The sequence below is a fragment of the Ctenopharyngodon idella genome, chromosome 1, assembly GCF_019924925.1.
Source record: "Ctenopharyngodon idella isolate HZGC_01 chromosome 1, HZGC01, whole genome shotgun sequence".
In the NCBI taxonomy this organism is placed as follows: Eukaryota; Metazoa; Chordata; class Actinopteri; order Cypriniformes; family Xenocyprididae; genus Ctenopharyngodon; species Ctenopharyngodon idella.
Genome location: NC_067220.1, coordinates 39,749,664 through 39,767,917, shown reverse-complemented (window position 1 = coordinate 39,767,917; position 18,254 = coordinate 39,749,664). Strand labels below are relative to the sequence as shown.

The 18,254-nt window shown below is 37.6% G+C and overlaps 1 protein-coding gene across 3 annotated transcripts in view; it reads right to left on the bottom strand.

The window, feature by feature from the left end:
* Positions 1 to 18,254, bottom strand: part of mast1a (microtubule associated serine/threonine kinase 1a) — a 60,609-nt gene that overhangs the window by 39,717 nt on the left and 2,638 nt on the right. The window contains exon 2 of one of the 3 annotated variants that reach the window (XM_051892073.1): positions 10,742 to 10,773. In XM_051892073.1, the coding sequence (XP_051748033.1) occupies positions 10,742 to 10,773 (32 nt within the window). Of the gene's footprint in view, positions 1 to 3,478; positions 3,730 to 10,741; positions 10,774 to 18,254 lie in introns of those variants that run through there. The other 2 variants (XM_051892078.1, XM_051892079.1) reach the window with 2 other exon arrangements.

The window sequence follows — 18,254 nt, the reverse complement described above, 5'->3', positions numbered from 1 at the left end:
CATAACTGACCTTCCTGTCAAATATTGAGCCGCAAACATCAATAACAGCTTTATCTTGTCAGTGCTGGCAAATGACCACGGTATAAGCGGGATAATCCACGGCCAGCTGTGCTTTAAATGATATGCACTTTTCGTTGAGTGGTTCTTTGTCTTTGCCTCCATGTCATTCATTAAAATCGTTTATTGCACAGCTTTTTATGGAGTTTCACACCAGAACATTTTTTAGTCCTTGAAGAATTGCTGTTATAAACTCTTTCTCTTTCCTGTTCTGCCTTTGATATCGGCAGAGTTTTTATGATAAGTTAAAATGCTCCGTAATGACTAACTTCGAAAATGAAGTGCAAGATGAAGAGAGAGAGAGAACGCAAGAGCAGGTGTTTTAGAGAGGAACTCAGTTAACCCACTCCAGCGTCTCAAATATAGGCCAAGACATCTCCTCGGGCTCTACACTTTCTGTTCTCTCCCTCTCATTCATATTCCCGCTCCGTCTGTGTTCATCATAAAAGCATTTGAGGCTCAGAACAGCCCATCCCAAATGACAGAGGAACAGAGAGCAATAAATTCTCTGTCTTTTTCTCTCTCTAAAAAGAGACAGCGACAAAATATCAAAACACACTTTCCTGAGACATAATCTAAACACAAGCATGTAAGCACAAATGCATCTAGTAGCTACGCAAATTTCATTTAATGCACAATCCCAAGCACTTTACTAGTGACTACTATCCCAAGCTATGATATCAAATGCAGCAAACAGGGAAAAATTTAAGTCCATTTCAAAACATAACATGAAACATGAAATATTTGGGATTTATATTTATATAAAAATGTGCACTGTAAACGCTCAAAATAATTAATTGGTTTGAGTAGGGCAAACTCAAATTAAACAAATTAGTTCAATCAAATTAACTTTTATAAGTATTTAGAACTTTCTTTTTCTTTTGAGTTCACGAAACTAACACACTTTAAGTAATCTGAATTGTTTCATTGTTTTGAGTTTTATAAACTTGTTTCTTTTAATTTAGACCAACTTAAATTTACCTGAAACTGGGCTGAGAATTCTTTTTCCCAGCATGCTTTGCCATGACACTAGAAAGGAAGAATAAATGCTAAAATTAAGTCTTATATAATGTTTTTTGTGCAAGAATAATGTTAAGTGGGGGATTTTTTTAATGTAGGGATGCGCGATATATCGGCCGCCATATCGGTATCGGCTGATATATGTTCATTTTTAATGTTATTGTTATCGGCCCGATAAAAAAATTTGGTTGATATATTAAAGCTGATAAATAATGGATTATTTCCTTCAGCTGAGACACTTCAGATGTGCACTGTTTGCCATGATGGTTATGAAATGCTTGAAACATGATTGGAATCACTTCAAAAAGGAAAATACAGTTAAGTGAAACATATGCAGCACAAGTCTGTCATATAGGCTACATAAAATTATAATGAGAACATTTTAATTGTGTTCTTGGGACATGGCTTTTAATGTTTTTTGTAATCAGCCTCTCAAAAATAATATAAGAACAGATTTATCGGCCAATATATTGGTTATCGGCTTTCAAATATAAAGAATTATCGGTTATTGGTATCGGCAAAAATGTTCATATCGGTGCATCCCTAGTTTAATGCTTTGCTATCGCAATTTAGAAGAGTTTCTGTTATGTGGGTTTTTTGGGGAGTTACCATCATGATGACAAGTGGAGCATGGGCTTAGTTTGAGAAACAGTTATTTCATAAATGTTCTATATTGCCGTACTCTTTTAACAATTGCTATGCTATGCTAATGTTACCAAAGCATTGTGTTACCAATTAGCATTTGCTGAATTAGCTAGTTATAGCTAGCTGAATTTCCACTACTATAAATATAATTTAAGGCTGATAGCTGAAATTTGATAACTGATTACCTCAAATTTTTTGAGTTTTGCCAACTAATTCGGGTTTACAGGATGTGTATGCAATAAATTCATTTCATCAGAACACACATCCACATTTGAATGGCCAGTAATGATGAAATATGATACAGAATGATACAGTTAGACAGTTAACCAGTTAAACCCTTTTGGTCAGGTCAACGTCTGTCATGACAGTTCAAAGAAAATCTCACTGAGCAAATCTTATAAACACGAATAATAACACATCAGGTTGTATGGGGATTTGTGGGTGAACTACTCCCTTAATATCAAGTAAATTTATCTTTTTTCAGTGCAGAAGAAAATAATTGAACTTTAACTATTCATAAGCCTGCTCTCGCTCACACACGCAGACACACACTCACACACACACACACACACACACACACACACGCAGACACACACACAGCAGAATGTGACTAATCTGAGCTCAACAGCGTCAGTGCAGACAGAATGGAGCACCATGGGGGACAGACAGAGATGAAGAGAAAGAGAGAGAGAGAGAGACAGTCTGTTATTAAGGCACACTGTGAACACACACACACACACGCATGTTCAAAGCCACTTTAATCTCTTCCGTCACACACAACAACACACATTTAAGCACACAACCAGACGCACACTCAACGACCACAACATATGTACAAGATATAGGCACACATATAAGCAGCTGCTCATGTGTTCATGCCAACACGACCAAAAGCATGTGCGTATGTGCATACAGAATGCACAATTTACCAGGAGTTTAGATACATAAATTCAATCAATAGCAGTTTTAAACAAGTGCTTAATCAATATATGAGATTTCAGCTTCCAAAAATACAATACAGAACACAGTAGCTGATGGCCAATATAATTAGTGTTAGGCCAATAAACTATATCAGAGAGGCTGATTAAATATGTCCATAATGCACAATTTTGAGATTATCAGCACCGGTCAATATCTGTGTCCAATCGGATGATTAACAGAAGTGTCGGTCTTTTATACTTTCCGTTTGGTGTCGGTATAATTTGAAAAAGGCTGCATTTATTTGATCAAAAATTCAGTAAAGCAGTAATATTGTGAAATATTATTACTATTATACAATAACTGTTTTCTATTTGAATATATATTTTTAAATGTAATTTATTCCTGTGATCAAAGCTGAATTTTCAGCATCATTACTCCAGTCTTCAGTGTCACCACCATTGGCAGGTGTGGCAAAAAGTAAATTTTGGAGCTGGTTGTTGGCCAATGCCGATAATCTCAAAATGGCAATGTAACGAACGACCAATTAATCACCCTGACCAATATATCAGTCTATCACTACTTAAACAGAAAGGTAGATCTCATGAGTTCACGCACGCAAACACACTTGCAAAACACAAGCTGTCACCCCTCCACGAAACAGGCGAGAGACGATGACATCAGTGTAAACAATCACAGTGCATCATCATCACCATCATCATCACCAAAAAGAACAAAATCATCATCATCATCATCAGATCAGCAAAAATCAAACCAAACACAAGCAGCACATACTGATGAGTCATAATTGCCAAATAATTCTCTCTCTCTCATTTACCTCTTGGTTCGGCGGAACATGTTGCTAGCCAGGACGGCCGGTTGGCAGGCGCACACACGGCGACGAGAGTGACAGCGGCAGTCGAGTGTGTCAACACACACTTAAACAACATTCACATAAAGCAGCCGACTACGCCATGACACATCTCGTCCTCCCTCACACATGCTCCCGGTTCATCTGAGTGTGTGTGGCTGAGTGATGGAGAGCGAGCGAAGATACAGAGAGAGGGAGAGAGGGAGGGAAGGTGGCTCTCAAGGGTAATGTGCCAAGCCAGGAAGTAAAGGCAGCGAGAGAGAGAAAGAGAGAGGGAGGGAGGAATCATAGGAGGGCTGTCAGCATGTGTGTGTGGCCATTAAAAGCCTATCAGAGCTCAGGGCTTAGGGCTGTGCCAGTGCTAATGGAAATCTGAATGACACATGGGAGGGATAAAATGAAACAGAGAAAAAGATTATGTTGATATTGTTCATAAAATACACCACAGGTTATTTGGGCCCTTAAACATGGGTGCTCAAAATGGATTGGTTGACTTAGTTGCACAAGCTTAAACAGTATTTCAATAGCTTTTTGATGTCATTGAATATATCTTAATATCTAAATATATACCTTAATATTTTCAAAGAACCCATCATTTTTACCAAACACTCTAGACCCTCACTCTGTTGACCAAATGTCACTCTAGCAGAGCTATTTTGACCAAACATCTAAATTGTTAATACAAGAATACAGTAAAAATCGAATTAAACATAATCAATGTATGTTTTGCATACAGTTTTGAACACAATCTAGATAGATAGATAGATTTACACACACATTATAATATGAATTTATAATAATAAAAATATAAACATAAGAAAGAAAGATGAATAAACATTTTTTGAGACAATGCAAAAAGAACCTACGTTTAAATCAGACACATGGGAAGGGTGGAAAGAAGAGAGACAGAAGAGTTTTTTTGGGAGCTTGCCGCACTTATACTTGGATGCTGACATCTGATTGGTCGATTTCATTGCGATGTGACTACAGAGCTCCACCCATCTCTCTCTGTATGCCAGGGAATATAAGAACTGACATCATCTCTGTGCCCTAGATAGCTCACCACAATAAACCTTGTCTGAACCTTCAAATCGCGTCATGTCACAGTCGGGAGGGTCTGCTGGGACTGGGGAGGCCGTCTCCCAAACCACACACACACACACACACACACACTCAGCTGCATACAGGCCCAGACAGACATTAAAAGGTGCTCATTTCAATAATAAATGATCTGGATGGTGGAAAGAGAGATGAAATATAGATGAGAGACAGACGCAGATTAGCTTTTAGAAGTTACTGGGTCAAATTCATAGAGGGGAAAATATGACCAGGAATAATAGATGGAAGGAAGACCTGTGACCTGCCCAGTCTGACAATGGAAACATCACTCAGATCTATCTCTCCATCTATCCATCATTCATTCATTTCATAATCTATCCATCATTTGTTCCATCCAGCCATTATTCTATCTATCTTTTGTTTGTTTGTTCCATCCATCCATCTTTCTATCATTCTTTCCATCCATCCATCCATCCATCCATCCATCCATCTCATCCATCCTTTGTTTGTTCATTCCGTCCATCCATCCATCCATCCTTCCATCATCCATCCTTCCATTGTTCCATCTATATATCCATCCATCATGTGTTCCATCCATCCTTCATTGGTTCCATCAGCCATCCTTCCTTAGTTCCATAAATCCAAATGAATGAATGTTAATCGTTCCATCGTTCCATCAATCCATTTCAAATTATGTTATTAAAGTAATAACATACAGTAAAAATGTTTCTGCAGGTTTTCATCCATCCATCCATCCATCCATCCATCATCCATCATTTGTTCCATCCATATATCCATCCACCATTTGTTCCATAATCCATCCATCATTGATTCCATCATCCATCCATCCAACCTTCATTTGTTCCATCATCCATCCTTCCCTCGTTCCATCCACCCATCCATCATCCTTCCATCATCCGTTCCATCCATCCATCCATCATTGGTTCCATCATCCATCCATCCATCCTTCCTTCATTCCATTAATCCATCCATCTACCCATCCATCATCGTTCGTTCGTTAATTCGTTCCATCATCCATCCTTCCTTCTTTTCATCAATCCATCCATCCTTCATTCCATCCATCGTACATTCCATCCATCCATCCATCTCAAATTGCCAAATTATGTTATTAAAGTAATAAAATAAGTTAAAATGTTTCTGCAGGTTTTCCACTAAGCATTTTACAGATTTACTCTAAATGAATACACACACACAAAAAAATATTTAAACGGTTAAACACCTCATTTAAAAAATAATAAATAAAAAATGTTAAATGCAACAATCAGTGTTGGGCAAAGTTACTTTTAAAAGTAATGCAGTACAATATTGTGTTACTCACAAAAAAAAAAAAAAAAAAAAAAAAAACTAATAGCGTTACTTTTAATGAAAAGTAATGCGTTACATTACTTTTGCATTACTTTTTTCTCATCTGGGCTGGGCTGTTTGTTTTTACAACAACAACAAAGTTCTATTTTTGGCAAATGTAAAGGCCCTTTCACACCAAAAGTGAAATGAATAAGCCTCAGGCTGAAGGAAATGCAAATTTACGCCTGAACAGTAGAGGGCGCAGCTCAAACAAACCTTTCAGCTGTGCTGCCATTCTGGATTACAGAAGAATAGGATGCAGGAGAAGAAGTAAATGGGTAAACAATGCTAACATTTAGTCTAAAACTACAATAACCACATGTTTACAAAACACCTCTGCACTTACTCTCAATTTCTCTCAAGATGGGGGAGAGGTGTCAGTCGATAAATGGGAAAACAAAGTAACGTGTTACTTATTTGAAAAAGTTACTCAGATATTTTGTTGTAAATTTAAAATTAATGCGTTACTATACTAGTTACTTGTAAAAAGTAATCTGATTACGTAACTCACATTACTGGTAAATGCATTACCCCCAACACTGGCAGCAACATGAAATATATTAAATTTATTCATTAAAATCATTCAACGGCTGAAATCACACCTTAAATCTAAATATGAAAATTAATCTGAAATTTTTTTTTTCTCAAAATAAAATTACAATCTCATTAAAAAAAACATAAAATAAAAAAAGCCAAAGCCACCAAAAACATCTGATAACCAAGGCCAAGGAAAATGTTGCTAGAGTGACTGTGTAGTTTTGTGGATATGAGACATTCTGAAAGTCATGGCGGTCCAGACAGTGGTGAGATTGTATCCTGATTACAGCCAGCGAGGTTCAGCAGTCCTGGAAATGTCATATTGATCGTCTGCTGATTAATCTACTGTATCAGCCCAATTAAACAGCGTGACCTGTACTGAGCACAAAAGACCCATCCGTTATTAGCTGCCATAAGAAACTACAAAAGCCCTTTCACATCTCCTTGTCTCTTCACACACCTCCCAAGAGAGCTCTATTCATACACACAAATTCAAGCACCTGTATTGTGTGTGTCTGTCTGTGGAGAGGCTCTTTAGCAGTTATGTTAAGGCTACTAATGTGGTGGCACTGCCCACAACAGAGCCCATTACTAACAACAGCCATTCTGATCTGATCAGCGTACAAAAAGACAAAACTTTCACAGGAGATAATGAAGCCCACACAGTCACACACTCTCTAACACCAAATCTGTGAAAAGGAGGTGTTGTGATTCTATATATAGGGAATAAACAGACAGAAGTTCACACACACACACACACACACACACACAAGTGTTCAGTATAGACAGACAGGGAGACACAAAGGAAACACACACAGGGAGTCTCTCATGCCAGAGAAGGTTCAGCACCAAGGCCAGCGCCTCATTCACTGTCTGCAAGGCTCAGACTCCACAGCACTGGCTCTACACTGGTTTTGAGTCATGATAATGGGATTTTACATTGGACAGCAACACAGTGCTAAAATTGGATACTGTTGAAAAGTTAAAGGGTTAGTTCACCCAAAAATGAAAATTCTGTCATTAATTACTCACCCTCATGTCGTTCCACACCTGTAAGACCTTCGTTTATCTTCAGAACACAAATGAAGATATTTTTGATAAAATCCAATGGCTCAGTGAGGCCTGCATTCCCAGCAAATTATTTTAGACTTTCAAATGTCCAGAAAGGTACTGAAGACATATTTAAATCAGTTCATGTGACTACAGTGGTTCAACCTTAATGTTATGAAGCGACGAGAATACTTTTTGTGCGGCAAAAAACTAAATAACGACTTTATTCAACTATATCTAGTGATGGGCGATTTCAAAACACTGCTTCATGAAGCTTGGGAGCTTTACGAATCTTTTGTTTCGAATCAGTGGTTCAGAGCGTCTATCAAACTGCCAAAGTCACGTGATTTCAGTAAACGAAGCTTCATTACCTCATAAGTGTTTCGAAATTTCAATGGTTCATTCATGAAGCAGTGTTTTGAAATCGCCCATCACTAGATATAGTTGAATAAAGTCGTTATTTTGTTTTTTGGCGCACAAAAAGTATTCTTGTTGCTTCATAACATTAAGGTTGAACCACTGTAGTCACATGAACTGTAAATATGTCTTTAGTAGCTTTCTGCGCGTTTGAAAGTCTAAATTAACTTGCAGGGAATGGAGGCCTCACTGAGCCATTTTTATCAGAAATATCTTAATTTGTGAAGATGAACGAAGGTCTTACGGGTGTGGAACGACATGAGGGTGAGTAATTAATGACAGAATTTTCATTTTTGGGTGAACTAACCCTTTAACAAAATGTCCTTCAGATAAATACTTTGTCCTTCAGATAAGCAATTAACTCTTTAATTTCAAAGTTTCATGTTCTTGGAAGCCAATAATTCACTCTGACATTATGACAAAATACCATTGGGTGATTGAATGCATGGTGATTGAAGTCAACAATAAAAGATATAGGAAGCGTTTTCTCCTGTGTTTTAAAAGTTAATAAGACTATTCATTTTCCTGTTCTAACTATGCATAGTTGTATGGTTGGTTGCATTTTATTATTTGCATGTAGCATTTTCCCCCTGCTGTCTGCAAATCTATAAGGACAGACGCAGTTTGGGGTCACGACAACCAGTTGAGTTGTTCTCCAGTACTCCTGTCCTGCAGCCCCGCAGTACTTCAAAATGATCTTAAACATTGGTGCATTGATGCCCTCATATATCACTGCAAGCCTGTACTGCATTACTGAACCCCATACTGTTGCACTCTACCAGTACTGCACTTAAGTATTACTGCATTACTGTGTTTTTGCATTGCTGACCTAATGTATTACTGCATTACGTCTCTCCATCACTGCACTAGTGTATAGCTGTATGCCTGCATCACCGTACTAAAGTTTTAAAGCACCTCTGCATTACAGAAATCCTGCATTGCTGCACTGATATATCGCTGCATTACTGCACTAGTGTATTGATGCTTTCCTGCACTGCAGCACTAAATGAAGTTCCAAACGTAGGTTCGGGAGGAGCCTAATCATTCAGTACTGTCAATCATCATTACGAGCGTATATAAGCAGCAGTCACTGTGCCGTCCCAGTGACAATTCTTTCGTCATCCCTCCACCTTCCCATCTCCTGTTTTCCTCTTATTCTCCCTACGCAGTACCGATATAGGAGGGTTGAGCTCGGAGCTTGAGCCAAGCCTCAGGTTTGAGCCTCCTTTTAGGACATCAAGCCAAGTTTGTTTACCACTGACTATTAAAGTGGACATATTATGCCCTTTTTCACAAGTCTCTGGTATCCCCAGAATGTGTCTGTGAAGCTCAAAATACCCCACAGATCATTTATTATAGCTTGTCAAATTTGCCCCTATTTGGGTCTGAGCAAAAACACTCTGTTTTTGTGTGTGTCCCTTTAAATGCAAATGAGCTGCTGCTTCCGGCCCCCTTTCCAGAAGAGGATGGAGCTTTAACAGCTCGCGCTTCGGTTGCTCAGCAACAACAAAGCTGGAGAATCTCACGCAGCCAAAATGAGGATTGTCAGTAACGGTGTTCAGCCTTACATTGTTCAAACCGGAGTCGGACACTGATGGAGAGACTCAGGAAGAAGTTACAACTTTTTAACTAAAGTTAAAAAAGTGAAATCATAATCAAGTACCCCTTTAAGGCTACATTCACGGTGAGCCTTAATGATTAATTTCGATATTTGCTCAGACCACTTTTTTTTGTATAGCTGTTCACATTGTTGTTTTAAATGTGGCTAATATCAGATTTCCAGTGTGAACAGATCATGGTTCTGAACTGACCTGCATGCGCAAAAGAACGGGGTTGCCAGGTTTTTACCACAAAATCCACTCAATTGCTTCTCAAAACTAGTCCAAAACTAGCCCAATTGTGTTCCGTGGGTATCCCGGTAAAAATCATGTTCCGGGGGTTAAATATTGCGTTAGTGCGGTCGCTGCAACCCACGGAGTTGCAAAACAACCCGCGGCAACATTGAAAAAGTAACCCAATTCTGAGGAAAAAAATCGCAGACTTGGCAACACACACAGCACGCTGTCATATGGAAGTAAACACGGAGGACATTAAAGTAAGCGATTACATGTTTATAGTGTGATCTGGCACAGATCGGAACTGAAAAGATCAGATTCCATGTGGTTTGTACTATTCACACTGTCATGTGGAAAACAGATATGAGTCACATGTGGGCAAAAAAATCAGATTTGGGCCACATTTACCTGCAGTATGAACGTAGCCTAGACTGGATGGGCAGGCAAACTCGTGAAAGTAATACTGCATCCCTGCATTACTCTGCTGTGTTCCTGTATTACTGCACTGATGTAATGATGTGTTCCTGCACTGATGTATCACCGCATTCCTCGCTGCATTACTGCACTGGTGTATTGCTGCATTCCTGCATTACAGTATTACTTCCTGCACTCTTGAACTACTGTTTTCTGCCACACTATTGCAGCATGATATTTGTGACCCTGCATTATCTGTTCTGATGTCATAAAAAACTGCCAATGTTGGGAGTGTTACCGTTTTCCCTGCGTTTACATAATATCTTAGGATTCTGACTTTCATCTGTCAAACTTTCATTCAGCACATCAATTAATTTCAATGTTGACAGGTGTAGTGAAAAATCTGGGGATGTTTGTTTAGAATTGGGTTTGGGAAAAGTGCTTTTACTCAGTACCACATTATGCTAGGTCCCAGCAAAAAAAAAGTCCACAGACAACATTTGGACAAATAAATGCAGAATCAAATCAAGTAAAGCAGATTTGCTACACTCACCCACTGCTCTTCCTGGGCAGGGGAAGATCCTTCTGGAAAAGAGAGAGAGAGAGAAATGATAGACTGAGTGATTATATTACCCAGTGTAAAATGATACTATCAATAACTGCTCAATACTAGTTTTCTTTAGGACATAAATATCTTGATGAATCCAAACTGAAATAATCTTATGCCAGCTGACATTCATTATGACCCATAATGCTCTTCAGATCTCTGAGACGGAGGACAGCACTTAGGGGAGAACAATGCCCAAAACATTAAACTGGCCAATTACACAAACAAGGTCACTGGAGAAGGAGAGAGAGAGAGAGAGAGAGAGAGAGTACATGTTAGACAGCGGGAAAGAGGCCATGCTGGTGCATGTGATGGTACACTAAGGGCTTCTGTCGGGGGGAAATGACTTCACCCACTGTGACTCACTTTGATGACATTGTGTGTGACAAGGGCTTCCCTGCCAGCATGATTGGCGCCACTGAGCAACTAATGGAGGATTAAGTGGACAAATAGTCTGTGGCCACTGTGTGTGTATACGTGTGTGCTACATTCTGCATTTTAAGTAGATACTTTAATTTTTGAATTTATGACCATAAAACCCTCTCAAACAAAGCATGTTACTTTTCTATTTGTTTAATATATTAAACAATATATTAACTTCCAGAAATGCGCTTCATCTTTACATTTCTGAATCTTGACTGGTAAAAAAAAAAAAAAAACTCAGTGACCAACAAGATATCTGCATTAGAAGTCTTAAGTAATATAGTTAGTCAGCTGTCAATGGGAACTTAGAAAAGCAGTAACAAACAAGTGTGATATGAAAAGCAATAGATGACAAAATGACAATGTGTTTAATATAGATGTGTTTATACCCGTGTTATTATTGTTAACTAAAACTAAAACCTTTAAAAATAATTTTTATTAATTGAAATAAAGATGAAATATAAATAAAATCTAAATATTAGACGAAAAACTTAAATTTAAATGAACATTAGAAATGTTGCCTAAAAATTAAAATAAAGTTAAAAAGAAATATAAAAACAATACAAATGACAAAAGAACATAAAATTACTACAACTTTATTTAATTACTAAAATTAAAAGTGAAAATATATAAACAGAAGCTAAATACTAAATTATAGTATTTAATTAATTATTAATAAATACTATAATAGTATATAAATAATAATAAAATTACAGATTTATACATCATCTACCTAGCACCATTTCATTACAGCCCTCACAACATTCTCACACTTTAATGCAGACAGACAGACAGACAGACAGATAGACAGATAGATAGATAGATAGATAGATAGATAGATAGACAGACAGACAGATAGACAGACAGATAGATAGACAGATAGATAGACAGATATACAGACAGACAGATAGATAGAGAGACAGACAGACAGACGATAGATAGAACGATAGAACGATAGATAGATGGAATGATAGGATAGATAGATAGATAGATAGATAGATAGATAGATAGATAGATGGATAGATTGATTGATTGATTCTGGATGCATCTAAAATCAAGTCCCACAGAATCGCTACATTTTAAAGCATTACAAACCCAAGAACTGAACCCCGAAAAAAGTCCCCCTCAGTCAGCTGGTTCTGAGACTTACTAACCTGACTAACTCTACTAACACCAACCAGTCTCAGACCAGCACTGCTTCTCATCCAAACATCAAAATAAACCAAATTATCAAACAATCTAAAAATACATATCTGGAACATTGGGATCAGGAAACTAAAACACAAAGTAAATTATAATTCTATCGAACTCTAAAATCAAATTATGAATTAGAAGAATATCTCCACGGATCCTGACCAAGTACAGGCTCAGTGAGCACAGTCTAGCCATCGAGACCGGCAGACACAGAAAGAGCTGGTTACCCAGAGAGCAAAGAGTGTGTGTTCACTGAAGGACAGGAGAGATTGAGACAGAGAAGCACTTCCTCCTTCACTGCCACAAATACAATCTATAAGAGATCTCTACTTAAATAAATTCAGTAACTCAATAAAGAACTTTACAGCCATGACAGAAGTAGAACAAATAAAGATAATATTAGGAGAAGGACAGACAGCAGCACTGGCTGTGAGATACGTGTGGACGTGCCACAGCCTGAGAGACAGCAGGTGGATGTGTGTGTCTGACCTCAGTGTGTTTCCCTACCATCCACCACAGTGACCCTCAGTACGTGTGTATATGTTTAAACACTGTGGTATCAAATGTTCAGACATGTTCTAATTTGTTACACAGTTAATTTAAGTTTAAGTTATGTTATAATATTTGATCATATTTTCTTCTATTATACAGATGTTTTTATTATTGTTTTATGTATATATGCTTTGGCAATATTGTATTATTTACAGTCCTGCCAATAAAGCAATTTGAATTGAATTGAATTGAATTGATAAATAGATAGATAGATAGATAGATAGATAGATAGATAGAAATACAGACAGACAGACAGACAGACAGACAGATAGATAGATAGATAGATAGATAGATAGATAGATAGATAGATAGAAAGAAATACAGACAGATAGATAGATAGATAGATAGATAGATAGATAGATAGAAACACAGACAGACAGACAGACAGATAGATAGATAGATAGATAGATAGATAGATAGATAGATAGAAATACAGACAGATAGATAGATAGATAGAAATACAGACAGATAGATAGATAGATAGAAACACAGACAGACAGACAGACAGACAGATAGATAGATAGATAGATAGATAGATAGATAGATAGATAGATAGATAGAAATACAGACAGATAGATAGATAGATAGAAAGAAATACAGACAGATAGATAGATAGATAGAAACACAGACAGACAGACAGACAGACAGACAGATAGATAGATAGATAGATAGAAATACAGACAGACAGATAGATAGACAGATAGATAAATAGACAGATAGATAAATAGATAGATAGATAAATAGATAGATAGAAATACAGACAGATAGACAGATAGACATACAGACAGATAGATAGATAGATAGATCTGATCACACTCATGTCAAACTGAAGGAAGAGTCTCCATAGCTACTCCACGGAATGTAAATGAAGCAGTGAGAAAAGAGTGAGAAAAACATGAGTGAAGAGCCAGAGGAAAGAAAGATGAATAGAAAGGATGACAAATGAGACAATGAGGGGGAAGCAACAGTATTAGAGAGCAGATCAATTCATTACATTAGAAAACCCTTCAAAGGACTGATGGATGTATTATTTAAAATGGCCTCTATTTTCATTTCGACTAGATTTTTACATTTTCTGAAGAAAATGTGTGAAGTGTCTGTGCAAAACTCGCTAGGGAGTTGAGGGTGCTTGTCACGGCATTGCTATGCAGTTGCTAGGGTGTTCTTGGTGGTTTCTTACTGGCCCAAGTCCAAGTTTTGAATTTTTTATATTTTTTACTTCATCGGAATGGTACAAAACTTGGTGAGTTTTGTGGCTAAATGAAAAAGCTACATAGAATCAGATAGAGTAACAATTATCTGGTCTGTTTTGACTGCTGACGATCACAAGTATGAACCCTAAGTGAGGAACACCAGAGCGGTAATACTGAGGGTTAGAGGTTTGCTGAAACCCCTGACCCTATGAGCTAAAAATAAGGAAAACCGCACAAAACTGAGCTCTGATTTTCATTCCGCTGCATGCAGCTTTATCTCTTAGACAAAATCTTTGAGTGTGTCTTTCTGCTTATCGACTGTCTGCACTCTACAGGGAGCAAGAGAGCAGGAAAAAGAAGCTGTTATTTTCTCTACAGCAGCACTTCATTTACATTTTCATCCTTGCGTTCTCCTCTTTGAACTCTATTGGAACTGTGAGAGGAAGAGATTCTCTACTCTTCTGATCCTAGTATTTCTTAATTTATTCATTAGAACATGCACTTTGTTTGGAAGTTTAGGTCAAAGGTCAGGGTTGAAAAGGGCAGTAAGAGCGTCTTCTCCCACTGTCCTCATTGTCTTTAGCGAAGGCTAAAGGGACATTTGATATTTTAACCCAATCTCGGTTACTAAGTCATTTAAAGTTCGCCAATCCCTAGTGGCTTTGAATCTTCCGGTTATCTGCTGCTTGACTGTCACAGCATGAATAGCTAATGATCAATGATTTGAAATCACCCAGAATGCAACTGGGTCTGCAACATCAAATTTGTTTAGTTAGATGCTAATGCTAATTCTGTGATATCAATACGGAGACAATTTTATGAAGTGACAGCATATCCCTCCCATTACTGCTGTACTGTCTTACTACACACTCAAGTATGTACTCGTAAGTGTGTAAACTGGGATGCAGCCACCTTCTCAAGCCTGTGTTTCTACTTTTCTCTCATTCCCAATGGAGTGGCCACAAACTGAAACAATATAAGACACAGAAAGTAACATATCCATAGCATGCACTTGACATAATGGCAAAAGAGCGATATTGACAAACACTGGGCTCATTAAGTCTGTGAACTTCCAGACTGGTGATGAATAACATTCAGCCTACAGCTGAGACTAATGAAACAGACTGGGCTCAACGCCCAGGAGAGAAAGCCCCCTCGTTCTAACAGGAGATAAAATGAGGGATGGAAAAGAGGGATGAGGGTAATAACGCAGTCGCCACACTGCCAGACCAGGCTGTCAATCATAGGGCAGCTAGAGAGATTCAACAGACAGGCTGAAATTACTCCACAAATATACACCAGTGAGTATTTACTGAATCATCCAGGATTCAGTCTTTTAGCAGCCAGAATATAATACAAAAACATTACATACCTACATATGAAGATATAAGCTGAGACTTTCTGATCAATATTTTTTTGCTTCGTTTTTAAAATATGATCACATAACTGGTGCGCATGCGTGGTAAAAATAAACGATGCGCACCAGAAAACGTGGAGGGAAGCGCTTTTAATTAAGGATTTTTCTCCATCTCTGGTAAGATAGCTATCATGATAATAAATGTGTTCTTTAATTATTAGGGGTGCAACGGATCGCAGTTAATCGGGGGAAGCGTACGGATACGGCTTAACGTTTTGGCACGCATGTGATTCGCGAATTAACTGCTAAGTTTAACCATCATAGAGTGAAAGTTTATCATTTGGACGTGTTTTGTCTCGCCAATTAACACATTCAATCGATTTTAAAAGCGGAAGAAGAGGCGAAAATCGGGACTCGCGAACTGTTATCTGTGCGCACAGCCTCACACACCTAAGCGCGCGCGCGCACGCAGAGAGAGAGAGAGAGGCGCGTTTCCGACAACGCTTCAATTCATCGCTTGAAGGGACACACACATACACACAAAATTATGTCAAAATACCTGTATCGGCAAGTATTCTCTCGGTTATGTATGTTATTAGCGAACAGTTGAGAAAGAAACCGGATGTGTGTCAGCATATTCGGTCCGTACTTTCCTTCTTAAAGTGACAGCGGCCTAATATTCTTGATGTTGTCTGTGTCATTAGTGTTAATTAAAAAAAAAATCGTCATCATCTACCATGTTCGAGAGAAAAGAAGATAGTGAGGAGAGCAAAGTGTGAGTACCAACATCTCCAGGTGTTCCCTTGAGAACCAGACCAAAAAAAGTTATGTGCGCCCTTAAATATGATTCAAATAGCTACTTCAGTGTCATCCCTTATAGTGTATAGGTTAAGATTAACATAATGCTGTTTTATAGTAATAGAATATACACATAATTATGCTTATACAGGTAGCCTATGATATATTTCAGTGAACCGTGAACAGATTTACTGAAATATCATACCTGTATAAGCATAATTATGTCAATGAATTTATTCAAAACTCTTTTCATTTGAATCATGATTCAATAAGGGCCCAGTCTCCATGTGAGATTTTTGTGTGTTTTGGTAAAAATACACTACTGTTCAAAAGTTTGGGGTCAACATTTAAAAAAATAAATAAATACTTTTAATCATCAAGGATGCGTTAATCACTGTTTCCACAAAAATATGAAGAAGCACAACTGTTTTCAACATTGATAATAATCAGAAATGTTTCTTGAGCATCAAATCAGCATATTAGAATGATTTCTGAAGGATCATGTGACTGAAGACTGGAGTAATGATGCTGAAAATTCAGCTTTGATCACAGGAATAAATTACATATTACAGTTACTGTATTTTTGATCAAATAAATGCAGCCCTGGTGAGCATAAGAGACTGTTTAAAAAAAACAACAACAACAACAACAAAAAAACACAACTAACCAACCCCAAACTTTTGAACGGTATGTGGTATTGCTGAACAGTAATGTAGGTATTGCTGTTTTTACAGTTTTCTTAAATTGGTATCTATAAAATAAAATACAATAATAAAATAATAAAATATATTTATTTTTATTTAGTGACAAAAGATTATGGAAAATGCATGTATTATTTTAATTACTATATTATACTTTTGCATTTACATAAACATCACAATATATTAAGAGATATATTGAATATTATCAGAAGGAATTTTTTTTTAGTTATATTACCCAACGCTTCTTTACATACTCTCATATTTATTCTGCAAGGCCATAAGCTGTTAGGCTGCCATTAACTGCCTAATGGGGCTTAAAAGAGCAGACCGAGTCTGTCCCAGGAAAATCAGACCCTCCTTATATCCAGCGCTGGGGGCTCAGATAGCCTGATGGAATGGACTTGAATGTGTGTTGAGGAGGAGTTTGTATGTGTCTCTCTAAGCATTTCCTGTAAGCCTATGCCTTGGTAAGCATTTATAAGAATCAAAGTGGTCGCTAGTGAAATCTATGCATCCTGTATGTACACACACACTGATCCATGCCGTATACTAACTGACTGTCGGCTTTACATCGCTTTGATGCACCTTCACACAATAAAGCTGCATCCAATCATTAAGCTTTCTAGAATTCCTGAGAGGTCAATTCCCAAGTGGACATATTTCTCAGAAGTGCTCCCTAAAACAAAGCCTTAGGTTGGTCAAAACTCCCTGGCATCCCTGAAAGCAACCACTAATTTGTGGTCTACATTTAATCACTCATAATGCTTTGCAGACTGAAAGCTGTTCCATCTTCGCATCTCCTAGATCCAGATGGCTTTTTGGCAGAAAGCAGAGCTGCAAACCTGGATATGTGTCTCCCGGAGTGCAGATCCTGAATATGACAGTGAAATTATGCTTTTTTTAATATTTTCATTAAAGGGTTAGTTCACCCAAAAATGAAAATTCTGTCATTAATTACTCACCCTCATGTCATTCCACACCCATAAGACCTTCGTTCATCTTCGGAAGATATTTTTGATAAAATCCGATGGCTCAGTGAGGCCTCCATTGACAGCAAGATAATTAACACTTTCAGATGCCCAGAAAGATACTAAAGACGTATTTAAAACAGTTCATGTGACTACAGTGGTTCAACCTTAATGTTATGAAGCGACGAGAATACTTTTTGTGCGCCAAAATAACGACTTTTCAACAATATCTAGTGATGGCCGATTTCAAAACACTGCTTCGTAGCTTTACGA